The sequence below is a fragment of the Erpetoichthys calabaricus genome, chromosome 13 (assembly GCF_900747795.2).
Source record: "Erpetoichthys calabaricus chromosome 13, fErpCal1.3, whole genome shotgun sequence".
Lineage (NCBI taxonomy): Eukaryota > Metazoa > Chordata > Cladistia > Polypteriformes > Polypteridae > Erpetoichthys > Erpetoichthys calabaricus.
This window is the reverse complement of record NC_041406.2, coordinates 34,443,109-34,457,084: the sequence shown is the minus strand read 5'-3', so window position 1 is coordinate 34,457,084 and position 13,976 is coordinate 34,443,109. Positions and strand designations below refer to the sequence as shown.

At 34.7% G+C, this 13,976-nt stretch overlaps 1 protein-coding gene across 1 annotated transcript in view; it reads left to right on the top strand.

The window, feature by feature from the left end:
* Positions 1 to 13,976, top strand: part of stm (starmaker) — a 55,549-nt gene that overhangs the window by 34,078 nt on the left and 7,495 nt on the right. The window contains exons 19-23 of the mRNA XM_028818109.2: positions 1,181 to 1,219; positions 1,529 to 1,564; positions 1,803 to 1,844; positions 8,432 to 8,467; positions 10,041 to 10,076. Of these exons, the coding sequence (XP_028673942.2) occupies positions 1,181 to 1,219; positions 1,529 to 1,564; positions 1,803 to 1,844; positions 8,432 to 8,467; positions 10,041 to 10,076 (189 nt within the window). The remainder of the gene's footprint in view (positions 1 to 1,180; positions 1,220 to 1,528; positions 1,565 to 1,802; positions 1,845 to 8,431; positions 8,468 to 10,040; positions 10,077 to 13,976) is intronic.

The following is a 13,976-nucleotide window of genomic DNA, read 5'->3' as shown; positions in this document are numbered from 1 at the left end:
GAAGTGATACAGGGCTACATTTCCCTCTAGTGGGTCTAAATATCCATGCACACTTAAGTTGACAGTTGCCCTTAAAACTCCAGGAGCCTTATGTATTAAATGTGCTTATGCATGGAAATATGCATAAGCTATTTCTTAGTTAAAAGTCAAGATTTATAAAACATGAACTTGGCATAAAAATTGACTTAACGTTAAGAAAATTTCAGCCATCAGTTAAGTTCTATGTAAACTTTTTTGGTTTTGGCATTTTAGTGCCTCTAGGTGGCAAGACAGTGAAGTGAAAAGAAAATCTTGTTTCTTTACACATTTCATTGCTGAACAGTAACAAACAAGTTAACTAAAACTAAGCCGAAAAACACACTGCTTTAGTGGTTAACAAATGGGTTCTAATTCAAAACTGGCTATAGCCTAAACCTGCAGCAACTGCAGACCTCCAGGAGCAAACCTGAGTACCCCAACCCCAGGGAAAAATTGCATGATTACACACAGTTGCTTTCACACTTGTGCTGGTGACAGTGCCTATTGCACTTATGGGGCACCCAGTACAGATTACAGGAAATGCCACCCCCTGGCTGTCTCGGTTTTCCCACGCTGGTATCAGAAGGTGTCTGTAACTTCTTTTTCTCTTTCTGGCCCGAAGATCTATAGTTGAACTTATCCTTGCTCTATGCTCTCTTGGTGGTGCCCTGGCAAAAGGAATTCTGTTGCTAGATTGGCACATCTTCACAATATATATAGTTTTTTATGTGTATTGTTTATTTTTTTAATAGGTTTAAAAAAATGTTTTTTTTTGTGTTATTGCATACCATATTGTATCTTATTTTAACTCTATAAAATTTGTGATAGTATATAGCATCTTAAATTTAAATGTTGCATGTGATATGTTAGAATAGAAATTTAAATGTTGCATGTGATATGTTAGAATAGAAATTTAAATGTTGCATGTGATATGTTAGCATAGACAAAATAAATAAACTAAATAAGGGGATAAAGTATTTCAAGAGACAATGCAGAGTGCAGGGCTTTTGCAGTTTATGTGTGTATGTAGATAAGCTGTCTATTCATGAAATCTCTTTAGAGAAACTGCGACTGGAATTAAAAAAGGAACTCTTTGCCAGGCTTAGTATCACTTTTGATAAGGCTGTAAAATAACATAATTTAAAAATATTTTTTGTTTTAGACAAAGAAGATGAAAGTTCTTCAGAATCGGATTCACAAGGCAAGCTCAACAGTTAGTAATAATACGAGGGATGTTCAGAAAGTTTCCGCACTTTTTTTAAACTCTATTAAGAATTTCAAAAACAAATTACAGGTACATCACTTTTGTACATAGTCACCTTCGTTTGCAATGCAATTTTCCCAGCATCATACCAACTTTTTAATGCCCAATAACTACTCCTCCCACCTTCAGCATTTGCAGTGAAAATTTAAAGGTGCGGATACTGTTTGACGTCCCTCGAATCATAATTTACTCACCGCTACCGATTATAGAAGATTATAACATATAAATTGTATTTTCCATCAACAGGCCATGAAGATCACCAAAGAGACTCAGATTCAAAGAGTAAGCTAAGTAGCATTTTAATAATTTATTCATCTTATCATTCCATGTTCTAAACCCACTTTTCCATTTCAGAGTCACTGGGAGCAGTGCTTATCCTAGTATCACAGGCCTTATCACTTTGTATAACGGTTTAATTAAGACAGCTTCTTCAACTATCCCTAAAAATAAACATTTAAAATCATGTTATAATTTTTAACAATTAAGTGCTAACTGTAAGTAATATGGCATCTTTTTATAGGCAGTGAAAAAGATGAAAGCTCATCAGAATCAAAATCTGAAGGTAAGTATATCATATGTCCTTTTGATTTGTACAGTTAAAGTTCATCTAGAGACATGAACAAAACTATGGGAATATTTGTCTTGGTGGTGGTCTGAGTGGTTCTCCCGCTGTCTGTGCATTTCACTTTGAGTTGGTTAGAAAAGCGCTGCATATTGTAAATGTAATTATAATGTTTTACTTTCTAATCAGTTTCGAAAATATAAGCCATCTGTAATCTGCAGCAGCACCTTTAAATTCTATCACAATTACTGTATGATCAATATACGAGAGCCGTCTGATATGTTTGATAAAGTTCTATGAGATGGTGCCACAATTCACTTGGTGATGTCATTGCTAGCAAGTGTCACACTTCAAACTACGTCAGGCCAAATTTCAGTCAGAAACGACACGTTGTTTACGTGCTACAGATGTTCCTACAATTTGTTTCCAAAAAAACGTGTTTAACTTGCTTTTTTTTACCATACTTATCAAACAACCCTTGTATACAGTAGATTAATCATTCTGTTTACATTTTAAGTCATGACTTAAAAAAATCTATTTAATAATAAGTTTCTATTTTCCTTAATATAAAGTTCTTCATTAATAATAATAATGACAGATACTAGATTTTTCCTGATTTATTAAGGTTATTTTATTTCCTATCTGCCGGGTAAAACTAGGGTCATTTTATATGACTAAACTGGATTTTTGGTATTACTAAAACAGTAAAATCAATTTTCAGAAATTTTTAAGGCTGAGTTGTTACTCTCAGGATGATCATGTGGTCCAACCATCCTTAAACCATGCAATTTATAACATTTGGAAGATGCTTTGTTTTGAGATTTTTAGAGTTTTTGTAGTGTGGATAACATGCTTGCATCTTATGAGCAAGTAAATCTCAAATATAACTTTTTGCCAACATATATTCTTTACTACGTAAAAGGTAGAAAAAAACTTAGAGGCATTACTTAAAGAAATCTTGCCAGCTTTATTAAACTTCCTTCAGTATAAGCTGTGGATCCTACACTACCCTGCAAGAATGAATATATAGGCAACATCTCCATCTATACTAGTTTCTTCCTAAGAAAGCATCTGTAAGATAATCTGAGGCAGTATTAACAAAAGGGCCTTTCAATCAGAATTTTAGAAAATAAATTTAAAATCACTTTTAATATACAACTAATTAATTTATACAAAATATGTTGTAACTCAGGGGTTCTCTAGCTCTGTCTTGGAGTACCACTGTGGCTATAGGGTTTCTTTACAAGCAGTTTCACAGATCAGTGGGTCACCTTTATGTCTCATCAGTCTAATAGTTTAGCTACCTTTTTTCTTTTCTTATTCCTAATTCTAACTCAATTCCTAATAGGTGGAGTGGTGGCTCCGAGGCTAGGGATCTGCACTGGCAATTGGAAGGTTGCCAGTTCAAATCCCATAAATGCCAAAAGAGACTCTGCTGTTGGGCCCTTGAGCAAGGTCCTTAAACTACAATTGCTGAGTGCTTTGAGTAGTGAGAAAAACGCTATATAAATGCAAAGAATTATTAATTCAGAAAAGTGCTCTAGTCTGGACCCTTACCTTTACCCTGTATTAAACAAGCTGTTCTTTCCCAGTCTCTGCCTTTTATTCAATTCAGAAATTACAAAAAAAAAGGTTGCTAAAATTTCAGAGCAATGCGGCATTTGTATATGAGGCATTAATTAATGTTTTTTCCCTTATTTTTTTGGATTTTTTAATGTTCTGGTCATTTGAACCTTTTCTTATTAATTAGCTCACAAGTAAATTTTATTCTGAAGTACCTGCTTCCCTTTAGTATTCAATGTCATTTGCAGCTGTGTCTGTGCTGCTCACCACTAGATAGATAGATAGATAGATAGATAGATAGATAGATAGATAGATAGATAGATAGATAGATAGATAGATAGATAGATAGATAGATAGATAGATAGATAGATAGATACTTTATTAATCCCAAGGGATTCACTAGGAAGGAATAAGTAAATAAAAAGTGTACGATAAAAGAAAGCTAGCATAGAAAGATATAGGAAATAATGAAAATTTCTGAATTTTGTTTACATGTAAAAATATTAGCACCTATTTCAGAATGCAAAATAAGAGAAGAATACGACTAATTAAATAATTAGATCATTTAGAATTAAGACTGGAAAATGTATTTGTGAAATAGTTTGGAATGAAAACCTGCAACCTCTGTGGTACCCTAGGATATGAACTTAGGAACCCATTTTCTAATTCAAGTTCAAAATTGTAAATCATACACATTTATCTTAAATCAAAATGCAACTCAAATCAGGACTGCAATTGTGAAAGATTTCATCAGGTACTAGCCTAATTGAGTCACAAGTTTTGGGATCTCCATGCTGAGACCTCACAAGAATAAACTTTTTATGCACCATTCAGATATTTTTTACTTAACTTTAATTCCCAACCCTTTAATATTTGTAGTATTACATGTAATACCTGATGAGAATTCTTTCATTAATGAACAACTTATTGTAGTTACTTGGGCTACTTTGCTAGCATGCCACCTTAATTTGTTTAGCTGGAAGATCCCTAAGCCACCTATTGTAACAACGTTGGAAAGGACGCACAATTTTACTTTTAAATCAAATTAGATGAAATACCCGGCGTTGCCCGGGAGGAAAATAAAGTTTGTTTTTTTTTTAAATGGTTTGAGAAAAATATAATTAAAATAACACATCTTTAAATATAAAAATAAATTAACAAACAATGAAGACTTACTAATGTGCTTATGCTGTTTACTGAAGTGTCTTGTTATATACAGTGTTTTTAGTTTTTCCGTCTTTAGCCAATATATAAAGGTTCTCAGGACTTCGTATTTGAACATGCCACATAAAGTTGGCCATGTGAGAAACAGGCTGTTTCCAAATTGATTCCAGCAATTTTCAATGATTGTCCAAACTTTCCGAGCGTCAAGTGGATGATAACAGACATACAAGACCGAATCTCCAATTAGTCTCTTCCAGTTTAAATTGTTTTACAATCAATTAAACGTTAAATATTTTACCTATATAAATAAATATTATAAGTTAAACGTTAAATATTTTACCTATATAAATAAATATTATAAGTTAACTATCATAGCTATATTTGGGTTATACTTTACCTTCGATTTTGATAAGTTAATTAAATGTTTTTTGATTATGAACGTATTAAAAAAAAATCCTATGTCTTTTTTACAAAAAAATTGTAACATCAACACGTTAGCTACGATGTTGCGAAACAAATGACATTTAGTTCATTAATGAATAAACAAAAATTGCAAAGAGAGCCACTGCATCCACAAAATAAATATAGGATGTTTATGGTAGATAAAAATAAAATTGCTTACTTATCTTATAGGGGCAGCACGGTGGCACTGATGCCTCGCAGTAAGGAGACCTGGGTTCGCTTCCCGGGTCCTCCCTGTGTGGAGTTTGCATGTTCTTCTTGTGTCTGTGTGGGTTTCCTCCGGGTGCTCCGGTTTCCTCCCACAGTCCAAAGACATGCAGATTAGGTGCATTGGTGATCCTAAATTGTCCCTAGTGTGTGCTTGGTGTGTGTGTCCTGTGGTGGGCTGGTGCCGTGCCCTGGATTTGTTCTTGCCTTACACCCTGTGCTGGCTGGGATTGGCTCCAGCAGACCCCCGTTGGGCTAGCGGATTGGGAAATGACTGACTGACTTATCTTATATATAATAGATTATCAATTTTAATCAAATATATAATTGCGGAACATATTCAAAGTAGTGTAAAAATGACGAGAAAAGTGAAGACTTTTTTAAGGTTTTTTGACAGATTAATTTTTGTTTTGTGGTGTAGTAATAAGTTTTTACATGCAGAATTTTTGACGACGTAAAAAAAACGTCAATTAAATTAATACTATTATTAGGTTGATTTAATTCCATTACCACTACAACATTGTTACAATAAGAATAATGCAAGATGAAAATATAGTTAACAAAAACAAACATTAAACGACAAACAAATAATACTACATATTTTTCATGATAAAACTGTTGGTTGCTTTTACAGAGCACACCAGAAACGTTCTGAGCATCAACTGGAATATAACATACATACAAGACCGCAAGATTGTTACAGTCTGCTTTATATATAAGATACATATATGATGACTCGAGTCACAAAGACAGAATGAGTCCCAAAAATAGTTGGGATGTCAACCCAATTTTTAATTTCAAAAGCAAGTGGTGCTCAAACATAACGCTCGCAGTTGCCTCCAGTTCACCCTCTGGTGGTCGTTCCGAGTGTCAAATGGATGATAACATGCTTACAAGATCGCAAGATCACCCCCCACCCTACCCAGAAGGGAGTGGATTAGGGATGATTTCAAACTACAGTATTTTTAGTTGACCAATGAGAAACATGTGTACCAACAAGTTTCATGAAAATCTCTCCAGCCGTTCGTAAGTGATGCTGGAACACACATACATACATACATACAAACATTGACTTTTATATATATAGATTAACAATACCAGGGAATGTTACAGACATCTTTAGAATTAGGTAGGCATCTTCAGCATCCCTGCTAAACACTGGAATAAGTGATCACTTCTCATTGAATTTTATTTCTTGTTCTCTCTATATTGGTAGGGAATGGGATGTCATATCTCACATAAGTAAAATGTCCCACTGTATTCTTAATTGCATTTCTTTCATTCTAATGCAATATACAATATAAAAAAATAGATATAAAACATGGTTCATCTGTACTGAGGCCAGGACAGAGTACCATTTTATAATCTTTTCTCTGCACCTGATAACCATAAATGAGTTTACTACTCCGAAAAGGTAGAAAACTGAAATTCATCACATGCAAACTAAAAGTTCTTTTTGATTTAATATTTTATTTCTTTTTTATTTTTGTTGCAAATGACAGTGAGATTCACAGACCCATTAACTGAATCTGCTATTACTGCTTGCATGACTTTGCATAACTGCTTTAGGCAGAAGTAAAGTTCTCTTTTCATTTAAGTCATTTTCATACCTTGTTCACTTGTAACCATTATTTCAGTCTTTGGAGCAATTGTCCCCATAGTCCAGTTGGCTTAGGTGGATGTGAATACACCAATAGCAATCTAATGTAGACCAAAATTACTGGAGTGGAACATTCTAGAAATGGTGGTCTTAATGCAGTACCAAGCAAAGCCTGGACTAGTTTGTGTGTGGTATAAATGTGATCCGACATGGAACTGATTTAACTGTTGAAAATACTGTGCAGTATGAGAAACATTTCTATTGGTAATTAGGCAGTCTCGGTATAAAAATAAATCCACACATGCATAAATGTTTGCGTAAAACAACTTGGACAAGTACAAGTCCATCAGATCAATCCTAGCACACGTTTTAGCCTTACAGCATCTTTTTCTCTCTCACAATCGGAGTTGACCATGTAAAAAAAAAAAAAAAAAAGACAAATTCATTTGTGATCAGGTAGATCAAACTGACCAAATACAGAGTTGGTGAGAAATGAATGCCCCTAGCGACCTGTGATCAAACCCCTAATCTTAAAGAGTGACATGCACTGGTGGGGCATCCTCTCAATGCGATTGGACTTCTGTCACTTCTAGTTACCAGATAACACACTCTGCTCACCAGGCTCTGCTTAGAAAACAGGCCACATAGTCATTACAAACGTAATGTGAACAAGCACATCTTGTTGAATCTTGAAGAAGATTCCCAGGAAAAAAATTGCTTCTGTGCAATGAATGAAGAGCATGAATAGGATGTTTATTGTTACTGGATCACTTGAAAGTTTGATATGTGAAACATAAGTGAACTAACTGGAGACTGAAACAAACTAATTATCTCTTGACAAAGCAAACAGACTATGAATGTGAAAACACCTTTACTTGCATTTCAGTCCATAAAGCTAACTTTTTCACTTTTCAATAATTTCAACATTATCATCTGATAATATATAACTGTGTCTTAAAAACGATATCTTTCACATTTGCTGAAGAAAATTAACTGCATTCAGTGGGATTTTCTTCCTTTTTAAGAATGATTCTTGGGCAAAAACTCCACTATCAGTTAGTGAAGCTCACAATTAAATCAAACCAAGCTGTTTAAATCTGGAGGAAACATGTTCACTTAGTTTGCACTTTTGACAGTTCCTCATTCAACTGCTTCCCAGCCTTGATCCATCCTCAGACCTGTTATGAATCTCACTGTCTCCATCAATTTTATAAAATCATCACGGTGTTCCATCTCCTTAAACTCCTTTGCCTCTTTTACAGCCCTCCAATCACCAGACGCCAGTCACTCCATAACCATTTTACCATCTTGACCTCTTGCTGTGATGCTTATACTTCCTACAGCAGTTTGACATTCTCATCAACCTCCATCTAATCTCTTCACCATGTACATCCCATATCAATCCTCCCACTACACTGTCTCTACAGCAATTTTCTTCTTAAATGGGATATATTCTGCACTTTAGAGAAATGTTTCCACCAAAAAATGCTTTCAATATTTCATTATCTGTTTTGCAGTTAGGACTACACAAACTAAGGTTGCTAGAGAAAATGTGTTATGTAAGCAATGTGATTTTCTTTTCTTGTTACAGAAAAACATGAGACATCTAAAGACTCTGGATCTAATGGTGAGTTTTCAATTGCTTTACAGCCATATGACACAAAGACCTAGAAATTCATGTTCACTCTTGTCTTCAATTAGGCAATCAAACATACTTATAATACATGCAATAGCTTCACAATGTACATTTCATAGCAAAAATGCAACTAAAATAAGAACATTAAGAAGTGTGACAAATGATAGGAGACCGTTCAGTCCATCAGGCTTGATTGATTAGCTAGTTGCTAAACTGCCCAAGAGGTCATCTAGATTCTTCTTAACGGTTTATCAAGTTTCCGTTTTAAACTAGGTCATTGTTTCATATTCACTCAACTATTTGTGTATTAAAGTACATCCAGATTTCAGTCTTAAATACACTTCCTCTAATTTATGCATATGCTTTTCTTTTGTTAGTAGCCTGTTCAAAATAGTGTTATTGTTTTTATAGTATCTTCCTCTCGTAAACCTATATAATGACTAAATACAGTTTTTAATAAAAAGTACATTATTATACAGACCTTTAATATTGGCTTCAATGTTACTATCATGCAGTTGTGAGAAGGGGAGCGCAGGTTTTAATGTAATATCTAAGTTATTGAAGGTTCTCTAACTCTAAAATTAAAAAAAAAAAGTACCAAACCATCTCTGTTGCTGACAACTGTCACATAATTAACATGGATTCAAGGCAAATTGCACAACGTTTTTGAGCAAGCTGTCAAAGTGACATGATGGGCAGGAAAATGATTGCAGGAAGATATTTACATACAGTACCAGTGTTTCAGCTAGGGCAAGTCGCAGGAGGGCCTTTGTTTGTCACTTAAGTATAACAGTTCAGTCTATTGCCCACAGTAGACAACGAATCATAACTGAACCACCCAGTGGTATCCATAAATGACTGGGAATCCAACGAAACACCTGTCTTTGCCAGTTTCACCCTGTAGTACATGCCTTTGTTTTTCTCAATGTTCACAGCAAGGCCTTTATTTGATGATGTTCAGGGACAGACTTTTTCAACGTTGGGTGATTTTGACCATTTACTCAAGAGACTACTGAGCAGCACATATATTTTACTCATTACAAACATCATAACATTAAAACAAATTAACAAGACTGAGAGCACAAGATATAAGAGTAGCTAAAGTTAAAACAGTTATTAAATTGCTTTACACTGTGGATTTAATTTTACAGATGAAGTAATTTTTTCTAAAATTTACAGAATGTTAGTTGACTTTTCAGCTTTAAAAAACTCCAATATAAATCAATAGTGCTTAACTGCCCTGGAATTGGCAGGTGGATTGTTAGTTGAACTTCCAACAATCATATGTCAATCACATATACTGCCCACCAGAGAAGTGACAGTATGAGAAGATAATAGATGAGATCGTCTCATACTGACAGGTGTTTACTGCCACAGTAGAGCTACAGAGAATGAGCTACCATGTCATCTGCCTTAATAAAAAACACGTTTTTAAAGTAAGATTATTTACGAATTAGAAAGAAATCCACAGAGCTACTGCTGTATTTCCACATGTCAGTCTGCTGCCTTTTCAGCCATTTAAACAATACAATAAACATCTTCAAAAATGTCTCTCTCATTATAGAATCTGATGATGTGCACAGTTCTTCTGAATCAAATGGTAAGAATTTTTCTTAGAATACACCAAATATGTAAATAAAGTTATAAGATGTCTTTTATCTGCATTAGATAACACATAGAAGCTCACATTCTTTTATGTTTCTTCCTTTTTGCCATTCTGGTATATGTTCAGATCATAGTGTGTGTGTGCTTATTTATTTATTTATTTGATGAGCTTCTGTAAAAAGCCAAATTTCCCCCTGATAACAAATACAGTTCTATCTATATATTTATAATTATGTTTAAAATTCATTTTTATATCACTGCAAAATCCATTTCAATCTATCTGAAAGCAGGAGTTTAATAGTGGATGAAAAACTGTGACCAATATGCATCTCTGACCTTAAATAGAAACATGCCTTGGGCTTCTTTAGAATTCAAGAGGCAGAGGTTAAAAACTCAGTACAAAATAGTTAATTATTACATAGACAATGGTTGACTGGTTGTGTCAAATTTCCACAAAGGCAACACATAATGTGTACTGGTGGTTGAGCCTGAATGAAAAACTTTGTGGTTTGTTATTTAATCCTTTGTTTTTTTTATAAAATATAAACAGGGGGGCTTTAGCAACCTCTTACTCTAAAATAATAAGGCAACCTGCCACATCCCCTGTTGCTTCAGTGCTGCTGCAGTGCCACTGCACCTGTGCAAACTGTTGAACATCCCTAAAAATAACACGGCATAAACATTAATGATGCCATCAAATAACCTGACACAAATATGTAAAAAATAAACAAACATTAATTACAAAACATTGTAAATGTGAGAGAAACATTTAAAATGTGATAAAATTGTTTAAATATTTGCAAACCCTGACATAAGTGTCTTTACAAGTTACCAACTTTAATCATTTGTATAGAACATTGTAGATGTAAAGTATCCTGCTCGAATTTTTGAGGAACTAAAATTATATTGGCAAAGCAAGTGTACCCCCCCCCCCCCCCCCCCCCCCGCCCCAGTCTCCCACATGATCATTTTGATTATTTAAACAACAAAGATTTAGTGTTCAGTATTGTGTGTGATATGTGTTTAATCATACTTTGTTTATCTATGTAAGGATCAGGTCTCATTTTAGAAGCAATTCATACAACTGTATAGATGATCACCCCTAGAGACAGTCCAGTTCTGTGCACATTTCTTATTACATTTACAAGTTTTAGTTGTTAAGATCTGGCTAAATTGAATTCTCCTGGATAAAATTGTTTTTGTTTCCTCCATTTTATTTTTTATTAAGGGTTTTTAAGTTTCCAGGGTGCCACTATTTTATGTATTTGTTTTCGTGGGAATTGCAATTCTGTGTGCCTGGTCACTATGATGCGGCAAGGGTGCTACACACTTGATGTACATACCAATGTCATGTGAACAGTCAAAAAAGAGATGAAGTGTATCAGGAATAGTAAGGGGGATTCAAATATAAAGACAGAGCAGTGGCAAATGCTCTAAACTTGGAGTTTTTTGAAGTTTTCACATGTGTGGAAATGGATAACCTCTCAGCAGTAACAGTGACTACTTTAGAGATTGTGAAGAGACAAGAGAGAAGAACTGCTTGGATTAAATAGGCTGAAATCAAACAAAAACCAGGACCAGACATTTGTCCTCAAGTGCTTAAGGAGGTTAGTGGTTACAGTTGTGGTTGGAGCTCAACAAGAATACAAAGAGCACAGTTGGAAACTTGTTAAGGTTAAATTTCATACAGAAGTTTTTCGTTACATAGAGACACATACAATACGTTACAAAGTAGTGTGGTGGACAGTGGGAATCTAAGGACATTCAAAGCCTGACTGATTATGTTTTAGAGGAATTAAGTGGATAGAACTGGTGAACTTTGTTGTATTGAACAGCCTGTTCTCATCAGAAACATTCTCTAATATTCTAAAGAGACCTGTGATATTGCAGAGGCCACTGAATATAAAAAACAACTGCAGGAAATGAACACTGTTATGACAGTGAAAAGGTGACAGAGAATTTTTAAATAAAGGACCAGAAGAAGTGATGTCCAGAAAACAAGCAAAAAATTGTCCCTGGGAAATGAATGATGCACAATCATCAAACTAAAATCAAAAGCCCAAAATCGTTCTTGAAAAATATTTAGAACAGACGTTGTTACCAAGAACATTAAATAAACATACATTATTCTTTTGTTATTATCCTATAAATACAGATACAAAATAGCTGCCAAGGAGACCTTTTATTCTTTTTCCAATTGCCCCCTTGAAGTTGTGACCCCTAGGTCTCAACCCTTGAAACCGAGACCTTCACCATGATGATGGGATGCACAAAATGGCGGCACCTAATGAAAAACAAAATGGAAAACGCTAATAAATAATACATTGCTCACAATTTTGTTAAACCTCAATTTTAGCTTCAAAATCAGATTTCCTGAGTATGAAAACTCCAGAAAAATTACATAAATCACCTGGATCAATTCAGGATAAGGCACAGGAATTAAAGGAAAATGGAAATCATAACAAATACTGTCTGATCTTTTAAAATAAAAATGAAAAATTGAACCAAACAAATAAAACAATCGGATGTGTCCAGCACATGACGTTCTCCTTATTTTCAAAACAAGTACAGTGTGAATTACCAAAATAAAATGCAAGATGCAATGTCACAACTGCATTTGAAAATTTGCAACTTTATGTCTTTGGATTGAACTCAAAATTCACAAAAGTTGTCCAGTTTATTGTGAAAGATGCCAAAAGAGCGTACATGTCAAATATTATTCTGTCAAACTGTCACAAACCTCGTGTGTTATTTGACATTATAGATAGGGTTTTAAATGCTCCACAGAATGCCTGTATGGAACCTTCTTTTGAGACATGTGAGAAATTTTTGCACTTCTTTGTGGATAAGGTGAATAATGTTAGGGCTCATATACCTCTCACTGTTTATGACCCTTTAGCTGTTCTCCCCTGCTCTGCTGTTTTTTATCAGTTTGAGCCGGTGACTCTATCTTGTTTATATGAGATTGTTTGTCAATCGAAGCCCTCAGGTTCTCCTTTTGATGTTGTCCCACCTTCTCTTTTTAAAGAGATTTTTTCTGTTTTAGGGCCATCTGTTCTTGCTATTATCAATAGCAGCCTTTCCTCAGGCGTAGTTCCTAATTTGTTTAAACATGCCATAGTGCAACCATTGATCAAAAAACCAAGCCTAGATCCCACTGTGCTATCCAATTTTAGACCGATTTCCAAGCTTCCATTTCTGTCCAAAATTTTGGAGAGAAGTGTGTATATTCAATTGAAAGCCTTTTTAGATGAAAGTGATGTGCTCAAAGTGTTTCAATCTGGTTTTAAGCTGCTTCACAGTACTGAAACCGCATTACTGAAAGTTTTTAATGACATCTTTTTGGCAACAGACTCAGGGGATTATGTGATTTTAGTTCTGCTCGATTTAACAGCTGCTTTTGATACTATAGATCATAGTATTTTATTATCTCGTCTGGAGCATTGTGTGGGCATTCGTGGTACTGCCTTGGCGTGGTTTAAATCGTACTTGACTCAAAGAACTTTTTCAGTGAGGCTAGATGAATTTAGATCCTCCTCTGCTTCACTATCATGTGGGGTTCCGCAAGGCTCCATACTTGGTCCTCTGCTATTTTCTTTGTATCTCCTGCCTCTTGGCTCTATTCTTAGAAAGCATATAATTGCTTTCCATTGTTATGCAGACGATACTCAGGTTTATGTACCCCTCAAACGTAAGGATGCTTAATCTATACAAACTTTGGTTATGTGCCTAGAAGAGGTGAAAGCTTGGATGGCAGTGAACTTCTTAAATTTTAATGAAAATAAGACAGAGGTTATAGTTTTTGGTCCTGGGGGCACCAGTGGGTCTATTTCTACTTCTGCTCCTGTGGATTTGGGTCCCCTAGCACAATATGGTACACCTGTTATTACAAATT